The sequence below is a fragment of the Cyprinodon tularosa genome, unplaced genomic scaffold, assembly GCF_016077235.1.
Source record: "Cyprinodon tularosa strain WSP-4 unplaced genomic scaffold, ASM1607723v1 ctg72, whole genome shotgun sequence".
NCBI lineage: Eukaryota > Metazoa > Chordata > Actinopteri > Cyprinodontiformes > Cyprinodontidae > Cyprinodon > Cyprinodon tularosa.
The window spans coordinates 1,245,928-1,260,034 of NW_024039474.1; the positions used below are offsets into that span (position 1 = coordinate 1,245,928).

At 39.9% G+C, this 14,107-nt stretch overlaps 1 protein-coding gene across 1 annotated transcript in view; it reads right to left on the bottom strand.

Annotated features, from left to right (window-relative positions):
* The window catches only part of neil3 (nei-like DNA glycosylase 3), a 30,187-nt gene extending 16,419 nt beyond the window's left edge, over window positions 1-13,768 (bottom strand). Inside the window, exons 1-2 of the mRNA XM_038269100.1 lie at window positions 13,562-13,768; window positions 13,219-13,328 (exon numbers count right to left, since the gene is read on the bottom strand). Coding sequence (XP_038125028.1) covers window positions 13,219-13,328; window positions 13,562-13,666 — 215 coding nt within the window. The 5' untranslated portion in view covers window positions 13,667-13,768. The remainder of the gene's footprint in view (window positions 1-13,218; window positions 13,329-13,561) is intronic.
* Between the last annotated feature and the right edge of the window lie 339 nt (window positions 13,769-14,107).

The following is a 14,107-nucleotide window of genomic DNA, read 5'->3' on the forward strand; positions in this document are numbered from 1 at the left end:
GTGGCTTATGTACGTTTCTGGTTTTTTCAAAAAAAATTTAGCGGGCAGTGGGCAAACACGGCACTTTTTTGGTAAAACTTTTTAAGAAAGAGACTAGAACAAAATTGCTTTAATTGCTTCTAAACGCGAATTAAAAAAAAGGTTTTTATTAGTTTTCCACCAATGCTTCTGTAGCTTTGAGTGACAGGTTTTTAACTCCTTTCTTTTCTAGAAGTCTACTCATATCTGATCAAATGAATTGCAAACATTTAATGTCATATTTTCATGTTTTTTTGTTTTTTTAATGACTCTTTTCCTAGCTTGTTTCAGAGCTTGAAATATCTTGTCATTGAATTACGTTCACCTCCCAGGGGCTGATTAAAATAATAATAGGTTTTGAAAGTTTGTATATAATTTTTCATTTTTCATTATGAAACATAAGGGAGAGAGGGGAAGAAAAGCCCCCAAAGTAATGTACTTAAATAAAAGGTTGGATTTTTCTCTTTTTTGCATTTGGGTTCTATGTTGTTTAAAAAAAGATCGGCCAGATCTTAAACAGGGATGCCAATAATGGTGGAGAACTCTGAATCAGAGATTAGATATCCAAGCCCAATCCAGTCCTACCCAAGGTTAACATTACATTCATTTTTCTTTTTATTTAACTTTTGTTTTTACAGACAGTCTCACTGAGATCCAAAATCTTATTTTCAAGAGACCTGTTTGATTAAATCAAACACCAAAATGCATGAACGATACAAAATAATAAAAAGAAATCATTGATCACAATTAAATAAAATTAAAAGGTCGACCTAAAAAAGGAGCAAGTTGCATATGAGATTTTATGCCTTTAAAGATATTTAAATTGTTCCAGAGGAATCAAAACAGACAATTTCAGTTCCAGCTTTAGAATATTCCCCATTAATTGGGGCATAATACAAAAATGCCCATTACAAGTTTGGACTGTACACATATCACACTGAAGGAAAGGAAACCCTGAGAGCCACGTTTGTAGCTAAATTGTCTCAGTCACAGGGCTAGGTAAGGCGGTAGAAATCCAGAACAGCTTTATAGATGAAAACGTACCAATAAATGAGTTTACAGATGGAAAGCGATGGCCAGTTCACCCTAGAACATATATAACAGCGGTGAAGAGAGACATACCCTGTTATGAACCTCCATGAAACATAACATCCAACACATGCTGAGAAATGACAGGTCCATTCAGTGACGTGCGGTGAGGTTCATAGCTGGTGAGGCACTGACGTCATCAGAATCAGATTTGCAAATAGATGCATAGATTGACAGCAGTTTACAGGTTATGTTTCACTTCTGCATCCTTACACATACAAACTGTAGCTCACAAAACACACATTTCCTTAAAAAACAAAACAAAATAAACGTTATTACTGTCTTACCTTTACTTATAAATGAATAGAAGTCCTCCTTATCTTCCTTCAGTTTTAAAAGTCTCTCTGTCTCAATGGAGATCACTGCCAGGGAAGAAAGCCTTCCTTGATCCGTCCTGTTCCTGCCTTATGTTTTCAGTCTCTTGAGCACCCCCTGCCATGAGGCAAGAGAACTGCCTGCCTCACCTCGAACTTGTTCTCTGCCGTTTATAATCGCTCATTACACGAAACACGTTACACAAACACAGTTGGTGACAAAAAGCTCTGTACATTATATACATAAGCCAAATTATTAGAAATAAGTTCACATATTACATTTGTTTAAACCATTTTATTGACGCCGTACAGCAACATGCTCTCTCCGCTTTGCAGCCAGCGCAGAGCCAGGGGTTGCGCAATCCAAGGTGAGGCAGAGCTCGCTGCTGCCTCACCGGCATCGCTTCCAAGCATTTGAATGGGAAAATAAGAAAATTCAGCGATTTTGAACAAATAAAAATCGAAATTGGTGAAGCTACATGAAAAATGAATATTTTTTAGTACAAACCACCGGATGAATATAACAATTTAAATTACTTTATGATTATATATTTTCTTTCTTTCCATGATGGCTGGTGAGGCACTGCCTCACCTGCCTCCCCTGACCGCACGTCACTGGGTCCATTTATATATAAACAACATCACAGTAATCCAACAGAGGCAGGAAAGTCATTAAAACAAAATGCTTCCTTGCACCAACGGACAAAAACAAGATATTTTTCTAAAGAAAAATCAGAGCTTTATTGTTGAATTTCTGCACAACATGTTCAATATGTGATTTAAAGGAGACCACATGGTCAAGGTAGTTATATGTTTCAACATTTTCTATTTGCGTACCCGTTGATGTTTCTGTAAAATTTTAATATAATTTAATTTATTTTACCAGCATATAGATGAGAAGTAGCATCAGATTAAACAACTTAGACTAAACAGGATCTAATGCAGACTGCAGACATCCAAGCCCAGCAGTAAGACTTTGTTTTTTTTAAATAGCAGTAAACTATTAAACAAAACGTCTTTTTGTGTACACTCTGTGTGTACAAATTGATAATAAAGTCTGTCTAAAGGCCAATTTATTCTTCTGACGCATAGCCTCTGCAACCGTCAAATCTGTTGCCCGCACAGAGGTTCTGCAACCGTCGTTGTGCACCTAGAAAAAAATCCTGACTATGCGTCGGACAGTCGCAAACCCGTGCAGACCTCAAGTGGAAGTGCGGAGACAAAAAGCAGCTGTGATTGGTCCTTGGTATGCTTTTCTGGGTGTCTGTGTGGTCGTCCTTCACGATTCGGTGCCGGGGCGACATCTTTAAAAACCGAGGAACAATGAACAACTATGATGAAAGGTTAATCAAGGAGGTATAGAAGTACAACCACTTGTACGATGCCTTAGACAAATTATGTAAATAAATAAATATATCCTCTTCGATGTCTAGCAACTCTATCTCCATGACCGTGATATCTTGCAGATGCGCCATTGTTGTCTTGGAAGATAAACACTCCTGCTGGAGCCGCCAAAGTTCTCGAGAGTTCTCGAATAGGCTCCCTGATATATACGGCTTTTATATTTTATGTTCTTTGACAATCATACAAGTTTTGTATCACAAATGAAGCACTCTTATTACCTACGCACTCTCATTATCTAAGTTTCTGTTTCCTTGAGAGCATGATATAATTTCTTTTTGTACTCACGAGCTCTCGGTGCCATGCTCTGACCATGATGTAATAATGGTTTTGGTTTCGGCTGTCCATGAGCCCTGGGGGTGCCCATTCCATATTTTGGTTTCTGTAATCATGCGCTCCAGGTGTGAGAGGGAGCGATCACTTTTCCTGATTGGGTGAAAGATTTTCCTTTGAAGTTTGGCATAAATGACGGATGGAGGTTGGCACTGGCAGGGTCTGCTAGGGTTGCGTATGGACGCCTAGCTGCGCGGGTTGCTGCCCTGCCGGATCAACCGGCCCTCTGATCCTTGTGTCACGGTAGGGGGACAATATAAGTTGTATTGAGACAATAACATTTGTATTCAGCACCGTGCCTTGATTGATGTGCTTGCTTTGCTGTTTTCAATTTAATTCTAGCAGAAACATTTTTTGTGTTCTGTGTGTCATCTTTATTACCGACTCATCCCAATCCTGTCTAAATTTCCTAATACACTCCCCCTTGCGCTTTGGCAGAAAACTGCTGTGCGTCGCGAGAAATTCCAGAGCGACGGTGCAGAAGCATATCAGCAAAACTAGTTTGCGGCGCAGAAGTATAATCTACCCATAAGTCTACACTGTCATCAGCATAAAAATCTGTACAAGCATCAGCAACATTTTTACTGACATTGTTTACATACATTGAAAAAAAGGGTTTGGACCTAAACTGGAGCCCTGTGGCACACCTTTTCTGATTTCTATTCACACGCTGACGGTGGCAAGATTTTATGGGTAGCTGGGGCTAAAATGTTTTAGCCCCAGCTACCCACAAGCGAGACTTTCAGAAGTGAGGTTTCTATCTATCGACCCTACTAGGTCAACTGACCACCAACACAGACAAGGCAGGTGAAGTGTCTTGCCCAGCGACACAATGACAGACAAATGGGGTAGGGGATTTGAACTGACAACCCCCAATACAGAAAATACCCAACCACTTAAGACACCTTCCTGGCAGAAAACCTTAAAGTGGACATTCTAAATAGGAATACAAGTTTTATATTTCTTTTTTCTGTTGATTTGTTTTTAAACATACTAAAATAAAGGATAGCTCTATTAGGATAACGGTAAGATGCAAACATATTATAACCATCTATAGTTAATAAAGGCACTAAAAGAAAAAAAAAACAGCATTCTCATTTAGAATTAATAATTTACTCCCAAGGCCAATCATCATTTTGGGGAAATTCATTGCTGCTTCGACAAGGAAGGAATATTTCACCAAGTTGTTAACAAAATAAATAACAGGCCATACTATAGCTGAACCCTAACTCAGATTTATCTGTGCATGGTGGGGACACTATCACTCACAGCCAGAGGAGGGTGCCAAACACAACGCAGAAAAATAATAAAAAAATGGGTCAGATCATTAAGAGCAGAGGGAGAAAAACAACAAGATCGTTTTAAAGAAAGTAGTAGATCTGTTGTCATGTCGGTATGAAAAACATTTCTGGCAGGAAGAACAAGGACAGAACATGTGTAATGATATTCTGATGATAAATTCCTCTAATCTTTTCTTTTTTCAGTTATTTTCTTCTCCTCTAAGTAGACAGTGGATAACCAATGTAGTTTTCTCACTGAGCTAAAAAAGTTGCAAGTGCTTTTCTGTGAAATCAAAGCAGCTCAGATATAGAAGCAGAAAAGCATGTAAAGCGCTTGAAGAAGAAAGCTGTACTGAACAAAAGCAACAAAACAAAGGCAATGATTCTAAAGGTGCTGTGAAACAACACGGTTATATTTATGACCTGTTAGAAGGACAATTGTAGCACTAATGGGGAATAAACCATTTGCAACCTTTGCAGACGGAGCTTTCAATAAGGGATCTGATGCAGGAACCGACACACTGACTGATTCTCAGGTGTTAAAGTAGAAATGCTTCATTTTGTCATGAGTTTCGGTGGGTAGGAAGAAAAATCTTGCACTTTAATTTTTTTTATCTATGTTTAATGGGTTGTTTTATCTTTGACGTGTTTTTCTTTAAAACGACCCAGTTTTAGTCATTTTGAAATGTTTGGAGGAATGAAAATGTTGAAAACGTAACTTGCTGTCATTTATTTTATGTATGGAGTTTGAACACCTCACAGTGTTTGTAGACTCTGTAAATTAATGACTAAATCTTACAATAAATACAGAGCAGTCACTGCTTGCATATAGTGCATTCTAGGTATTGACAACTCATGAGTCTTTTTTGTATAACCAAACATTTCAATTCATTTTACTGAGAAATGATGTAACAGACTAAGACAAAGTGGTGCTTCGTTTTGAACTGGAGGGAAATTATTTCAAGGTGTTCAAATTTTTTCTACTATAAAAATATTGAAGAGAGGGGACATGCTTTTGATTTCAGGCCACCTCAGTCAACACTTTGCAGAGAGGAATCCTAATATATCTTTATGTTCTTTGGGATATGTCTCCACCAGGTTTGCATTATCTAAAGACAGAATTGGATTTAGTTTTTACATATGCATATATATATATATATATATATATATATATATATATATATATATATATATATATATATATATATATATATATATATATATTAAATAAATGTAGCCTATTTATTTAAAATGCATAATTTTCAGGTTTATATATTTAGAATTTAAAAAGTGCACTTACACAAAACTAATACTGAGTTTATCTGTGTCACGTCACGTACATAAAGTTTATTGAATTCTTTGCATAATAATCAGGCTTGCCTTCATGCTATTGAAACAACAAATATGTATTCGAGATAAATATGCTCATTAATATTAATTTTGAAATTGAGTAATTATACTTTATTAATTCTAAAAAAAATAAACCTATTGATTATACATTTCAAATACATTATTTATATTATATGAATGAATAATATAGTTGGCTTAAAAAGCTTATAGCTATAAACAAAGTGATGTTTGCTTAGTCGCTATGTGAACAGAGAGGTAGGTGGAGGTAGAGCGTTAACAGCCTGATCCAGCACAGATTACAGACATTTTTACTTGCCAAACCTTTCTCATAACTGGGCTAATGCTCTCCTGGGTTAATTTCTATATTAATGCTGCTATACGTTTAGGCTGCTGGATGACATAGGGACCATTTTTCCTCTTTCTGTCTCTATTCGCCCCTTCTGCAACATCTCTGTTTATAGATGTTGGATCTTGGCCTGTTTTTCAGTGTAATCCTGCTTCTTTTACTGAGATTAACTGTATGTGCTCTTGTTCATTCTCTGACAAGAGGGCTTGGAGCTCATTTTCCTGGCTGTGGTTTTACTGAATGTTTTACTGAACAGTTACCTTTTGTATCTTTGCTTCTTTCTTTCTTTCTGTCTGTTTCAATCTTCTTGAACCCCAGTCGGCCTCGGCAGAAGGCTTCTCACACTAAGCCTGGTTCTGCTGGAATTTCGTTCCCATTTAAAGGGAGTTTTCCTCTCCACTGTCGCTACATGCATGCTCAATGTGAGGGATTGCTAAAGAATCAATGACAAGCTGCAAGCGACAATCGTCGCTCATCCAGGAAAAGCATATTGTGATGGCCAAATCCATGGCCACACTCTGAAGCTGACAAAAGATGGGGGGGCCAGGGCTCAGCAAATTTGGATGCTGATTGGACTGCACCACTGGTCCTTGCTGGCGGGGGAATGTGTAGTTTCCTTCTTTAGATGAGTTTTTGCATTTAGGTGAATATTGGTATTTGGACTTTAATGGTTTTGATTTTCATTTTGTGAGTCTTTAGTTTAGTCAAACTTAGCTGTACTGTTATTTGTTTTGTTTGTAATTGTATTCTGTTTAGTTACCCCTATTGTGTCTAAATTGGTCTGATCAGCCAGTATATATACCCCTGTCTGTCATTTCTTTGTAGGTCAGTTATGTTTGTTTGTACAGCCAGTTTGTTTACATTTTTGCCTGAGTTCAGTTTTGTTTCTTTGACCTCTTTTATGAGCTCAGTTTATCTTTTGTCATCTATTTTTTGGGTTAAAATAAAAAACCCTATTTTTCTAATTAATATCCTGTGACTCCTCCTGTTTTTTTAACTCGGTCCATCACATGTGGTGTCAGAAGTGAGGATTTTGGGTTGAGGAGCCAGGATTTTTTTTCTGTTTTTTTTTTTTTTTGTGTGAGCAATTTTTCCCCCACCAACAAACTTTTTGAGCCATGCAGAACGGTCTGCGCCCAAGAAAAGGAAATAAGGTGGAGACCAAAGAGGCTTCCCAGCAATCAGAGAGAGAGGAAATGGAAGGAGGAGCTTCAGCAGCAGCAGCTGAAGCCACTGATGAGGAGGAGCCCAGAGAGCCAACTCTGCATGATATTGCTGGGATTCTTCAGGCTTTCATGGGACAACAGGAAGTTCGGGAGAAAAAGCAGAGAGAAGTTTCTGCACAACAAGAACAGCGCTTTAGGAGCTTGCAACATCAGTTTTGGCTTTTGCAGATGGAAATACAGGCCAGGACAACCCCGCCCCCTGAGCCCACATCAACTGATCCACCACCTGTTACAACTCAAATTGATCAGATTCAAACAACATCTCAACCTGAGGATTCAGCTTTCAGCTCAACAGGTCAGTCTGTGCACCTTCCTCATCCTAAATTGGAAAAATTGACTGCTGAAGATGATGTTGAGCACTTTCTGACCACATTTGAGAGAATTGCAGCTGCTTATCGTTGGCCACAATCGGACTGGGTTTTCCATCTCATTCCTCTTCTGACGGGTAAGGCTCGCTGTGCCTATGTTAACATGGATGTGGATGATTCCCTGGAATATGGAAAGGTAAAAGCTGCCATTTTACAAAAATATGATATAAATCCAGAAACTTACCGACAAAGATTTCGCTTTCTTGATGAGAGTCCAAAAGAATTATATTCAAGGCTGAAAGAACTTTATGAGAAGTGGGTTCAGCCTAAAGATAAAACTGTGAAACAAGTTGGTGAACTGATTATTCTGGAACAATTTTTGAGAATGTTGTGTCCTGAGCTTCAGGTTTGGATCAAGGAGCACGATCCGAAGTCTGCTGCAGAAGCTGCTACTCTCGCTGACGTGTTTGTGGCTGCCAGAAGTAGGAGTCAGCCATGGAGCAACAGTGCATGGAGAGCTGCCAAAGATTCACGTCGGTTACCACCTTATCAGCCTCATCAGAAGCTAGCAAAGGGTGGGGGTAAGCCTTTTTTAGGAGAAAACCAGCCTTCTAAGGCAGGAAAAAGGCCTCCAGTGTGTTACCTCTGTGGACAAGAAGGTCACACCAAACCCATGTGCCCTAAGAATCAGAGTAAGCTAACTCAAGTGTGTTTTGTGCCTCATCAGAATGTGGATGTTAAACTTGAAATAAAGCAGTCAAGTAAAATCATTACAGTGAAGATTGCTGGGCATGAAATAAATGCTTTAATAGATACTGGCAGCACACAGACTCTAGTGCACAAGAACCATGTACCAACTAATTGTATATGCCCTTCTGAAACGATAGCAGTTCGCTGTGTACATGGTGATGAGAAATCATACCCCACTGCTGATATGTTTGTTGAGGTGCAGGGAGCTCCCTATCTGTTGAAGGTTGGGGTAGCTGATCACCTACCCTATCCTGTAGTTTTGGGGGAGGATCTGCCTGTCATCTATGACTTATTGAGGGATGTGCAGAGCTGTAACGTGGCTGTAACCAGAGCCCAAGCTAAAAATCAAGATGAGCATTTTGCAACACTTAGTGCTTTACCTTTTTTCGAGGCTGAGTTGCAGACGGAACCTGGGAAGTCTCGGAAGCCACGCAGTCAAAGAAGGCGTGAGAAATTTCAACATGCATTGGGTGAGACTTCAGTTGAAGTGGCTCCAGATATGCCACTGGGTTTTTCAATACCCACAAACATCAGACAAATGCAGCAGAATGATCCAACTTTATTTGCCCTGTTGCTGAAGGCTAGGAGGGAGGCCTCTGTAGGATCTGACACAAATAAAGAGCAGTATATACTGCAAGATGGCATTTTATATCATCAACATGGCCAGTTTAAGCAGTTAGTTGTCCCTAAGGAGGCTCGTGAAACAGTGCTGACTTTGGGACACTCTATTCCCTGGGCTGGCCACCTTGGGAAGTATAAGACCACTGCTCGCATCAAGCGATATTTTTTCTGGCCTGGTTTAAGATCAGATGTTGCTTTATTTTGCAGAAGCTGCCCTGAGTGTCAGAAAACCTCAATGAGAGTCCCTAGCAAAGCACCACTTCAACCCCTTCCCATTATTGGTACACCCTTTCTACGCCTTGGGATGGATGTAGTGGGCCCGGTGGAAAAAAGTAAATCTGGAAATCGCTTCATGCTTGTCATCACAGACTATGCAACAAGATATCCTGAAGTTTTTCCACTAAAGACTGTTAAAGCAAAACATGTGGCTTCCTCACTGGTTCAATTTTTCTCAAGGGTTGGATTTCCACAGGAGATTTTAACCGATCAGGGCACTAACTTTATGTCCACACTCTTGAAACAGGTCTATAAGCTGTTGGGCATCAGGAGCATGAGGACAACACCATACCACCCACAGACGGATGGCCTGACAGAGCGCTTTAACCAAACTCTCAAACAAATGCTACGTAAGTTTGTGAATGATACAGGCTCTGATTGGGACCAGTGGTTGCCATACCTCCTTTTTGCCTACAGGGAGGTTCCTCAGGCTTCCACTGGTTTCTCCCCATTTGAGCTCCTCTATGGTCATGATGTGAGGGGCCCTCTGACCCTGCTAAGAGATGCATGGGAGGGAGATCAGAGTAAAGAGGATCCAGTCAACATTATTTCATTTGTTCTCCATATGAGGGATAAACTGCAGCAAATGAGTGAGTTGGCTCAGAGTCACATGGCAGCTGCTCAGAAACACCAAAAGGTTTGGTTTGACAAGAAAGCTCGCCACAGAAGTTTTGCTCCTGGCCAGAAGGTTTTGGTAATGTTGCCAACTTCTGACAGCAAGTTGCTAGCAAAATGGCAGGGACCCTTTGAAGTACTGAGGAAAACTGGACCTACTACCTATCAAGTCTCTACACCAGGTCTCCAGCGAGGGAGTCGAGTGCTCAATGTTAACCTTCTCAAGGAGTGGGTTCCAAGGAAGGAGAATGAAACTGAGGTGTTGCTTATTCACAGAGTGGAGGAGGAGGAAGAAGTTAATGACTATTTGCCCTCAGTAACATCCTCTGTGCTGGACCTAAGCCATCTCACCAGCGAGCAACAGTCTCAGGTAACACCTCTTATTACTTCTGACATATTTCAAGAGTGTCCAGGTCGCACCACTCTGGTGGAGCACAGCATTGTTTTAAAACCAGATGCTGCCATAAAGCGTATGAGTTACAGGATACCCGAACGCTTCCGGGTGGAGCTGAAGGAGGAGATGGACCTCATGCTGTCTCTAGGAATCATCCAACCTTCAACAAGTGAGTGGTGCAACCCTGTTGTGTTGGTTCCGAAAAAGGATGGCAAAATAAGATTTTGCATTGACTTCAGGTACCTCAACTCTATATCAAAATTTGACTCTTACCCAATGCCACGTATTGATGACCTCATTGAGCACCTGGGGGCAGCAAGATACTTAACAACTATTGATCTGTCTAAGGGGTACTGGCAGGTGCCTCTCACTAAACAGTCCCAGGAGCTGACAGCGTTTCGCACCCCCTGGGGATTGTTCGAGTTCACAGTCCTGCCATTCGGTCTCCATGGGGCCCCAGCAACATTTCAAAGACTAATGGATCAGGTACTCTCTGGGCTCTCAGCATTCACCTGTGCATACCTTGATGATGTTGTGGTTTTCAGTGCAACTTGGGAAGAGCATGTTCACCATCTAAAGGAGGTCCTGGATCGGCTGCGTTTAGCAGGCCTTACCATCAATCCAGCAAAGTGTGCTCTTGCCAGGACAGAAATACAGTACTTGGGGTACACCATTGGAGGTGGTACTCTGAAACCTCAAGTTGATAAAATCAATGCGATAGCATCCTGTCCGCTCCCACAAACCAGGAAACAGCTGCGGTCTTTTCTTGGCATGGCTGCATTCTACCACAGATTCATTCCTAATTTTTCAGCTAGAGCAGCATTCCTAACAGACAGGACGGGCTCCAGAAGTCCCACTAAAATTCAGTGGACAGCAGAGGCTATTGCAGCATTTAAGGACATTAGCCAATCTCTGAGTAAGAATCCAGTTTTGCACTCACCTGATTTTGCAAAAGACTTTGTGTTGCAGACTGATGCTTCTGAAAGAGGCCTTGGGGCAGTGCTTCTGCAGGGACCACCGGAGGACCAACATCCAGTTGCCTACATCAGCCGCAAGCTGCTGCCAAGAGAGGGGCGCTATGCAACCGTGGAGAAGGAAGCCTTGGCTATTAAATGGGCCCTTGACTCATTCAAATATTATTTGCTAGGAAGAGAATTCACACTTCAGACTGATCACAGAGCCCTCCAGTGGCTGGAAAGAATGAAGGACACTAATGGGAGAATCACCAGATGGTACCTTGCTATGCAGCCATTTCGGTTTAAGGTTCACTACATCCCCGGCAAGGACAACACCACTGCTGATTACCTTTCTCGGAGCCAGAGGGAAGATCAGGAAGTGGGGGAGTGTGTGATGGCCAAATCCATGGCCACACTCTGAAGCTGACAAAAGATGGGGGGGCCAGGGCTCAGCAAATTTGGATGCTGATTGGACTGCACCACTGGTCCTTGCTGGCGGGGGAATGTGTAGTTTCCTTCTTTAGATGAGTTTTTGCATTTAGGTGAATATTGGTATTTGGACTTTAATGGTTTTGATTTTCATTTTGTGAGTCTTTAGTTTAGTCAAACTTAGCTGTACTGTTATTTGTTTTGTTTGTAATTGTATTCTGTTTAGTTACCCCTATTGTGTCTAAATTGGTCTGATCAGCCAGTATATATACCCCTGTCTGTCATTTCTTTGTAGGTCAGTTATGTTTGTTTGTACAGCCAGTTTGTTTACATTTTTGCCTGAGTTCAGTTTTGTTTCTTTGACCTCTTTTATGAGCTCAGTTTATCTTTTGTCATCTATTTTTTGGGTTAAAATAAAAAACCCTATTTTTCTAATTAATATCCTGTGACTCCTCCTGTTTTTTTAACTCGGTCCATCACACATATCTTGCAAGTCAACAACTGGATGCAATCAACTGGTTTCCTTGACAGAAAGTTTTAACCAATCTGACTGTGTTGTCTCTGTAAAGTGCCTTGAGATGGCATGTGTTGTGAATTTGTGCTATATAAATAAACTGAACTGAATTGAATATGCAACCCCTAAGGTAATTTAATAGGTTTGTTACATTTATCTAAAATAGTAAACAGGAAATTGTTATGTAATAAAATACCATAAATATAAAAATTTGAGTTGTACACTTTTTTTGAGTGCCGATATTTTTCCCCCCAGGATTAATGTACTGAGGCATACCCAGCATTTCTCGATGTTTAGGTTGAGTTTTCGTTTTCTGCCTGTCACAGCATTCTGCCTGTAGGCCAAACTTCTTCTAAGCAGTTGCTGTTCCCCAAAGAAGCTTGTGGCATTTTCTGGATTTCTTGCTTTCACTTTTGCATATAAGGCCAGATTTTATACAGTGCATGAATTACAGTCAAGATTTTCCAAGCAGAGCTGTGGATATCTGCAACTCCTCCAGAGTTACAGCGGTCCCGCTCTGATTAAGCTCTACTTGTTCAGCCTGTGAGCTAAGATGGATCATCACTTCTTGGTAGGTTTGGAGTCTTTTCATTTATAAGAAGTTCAAAGTTTAGAGAGAGGTTGTTTAAAAATCCAAGACTTTAAACTGACCTGTCTGCTGTGTTCCTTAGTCATTCTGTTGCTGTTCCCACACACATTTTGTGTCATTTAGTCACAAAGCATAATTACAGATGTTTTTGAAGGTTGCAGAACTTTTCTTTGATCAGATCAGGTTCATTCTATATAGTTTAGTTCATTTCTTTATTAAAAATGAATATTATTCAATATTGTCAGGATTAATAATATTAAGGTTGTCTGAAAAAGTAAAACAATCACAGCACTGAGTGCTGATCCGTCTACGTCTGTTGACAGATTCCGGTTTATACCAGTTCTCAGGTTATGGTTGTAATATATCAAAACATCAAAGTTCCAGGAGTTTAAATATTTCTCTTCATTACCTTAAAGCTCTCACACCAAAGTACATGAAAAGCTCCTTCCCAAGAGTTTCAACACCAGTGAACTGACATCCAGAGAAACTGTGGAAGACGTTTGTTTCCGTGTTGCTTTTCTATAAAGAGAAAAAAAAAACAGCTGGATTAATGGCAGAGAAACATCTGTTTCTGTTACATTTACACTGATATTGAAACATACAAATACATTTTACTAGTAAATCTAAAAATGAATAAAAATATCTCGGAGAATACAAGGATAGCAAATGAAAAGAGAATGTTATACATGTATAAATGTATAAGACTGGGCATTCTTTCTTCAGTCAGAAAACTACGACTACTGTTTACTTACAGCTGAAGAAGTCAAAGTGCCCTTCACTTCCTTCACCTTCTGACCCGTTTGGACTTTCGAGCGGATTTTCTCTCCGTTTAAGGTGCAGCCTGGACCCTCCACCATCCTGCTTACCCAAGTTTAGAACCACAAGTATTTTTTAACAAGTAAAAGTTCAAATCAGCCGCCCTGAAGCTGTTGTTGACGTTTTATTTTCCCGGGTTCTGACGTAAGTCTTCTTCTTTTCTATTATGGCGGATCACAAGCGACTTTAAGGTGCATACCGCCACCTACTGTACATGAGTGTGTAGCAACATTACCTTACATCAAATTCTATTTTTTTATTTTGTATTCTGTAGATAAATAAATTATACTTTCCTTAATCTGTGAATATCCTTTATATTCCCTTCATTTTTATCATTATTTTTACCCCCTATAAATAATTAAAAATTGCCATTTAAATAGGTATGGCCCACTCTTAATCTGATGATTATTACTTGTTCCCTTCTGTTTCTGTCATTAATGACTCTATTTAATACAAATTTTTTGTACTTTATATAATCCTCT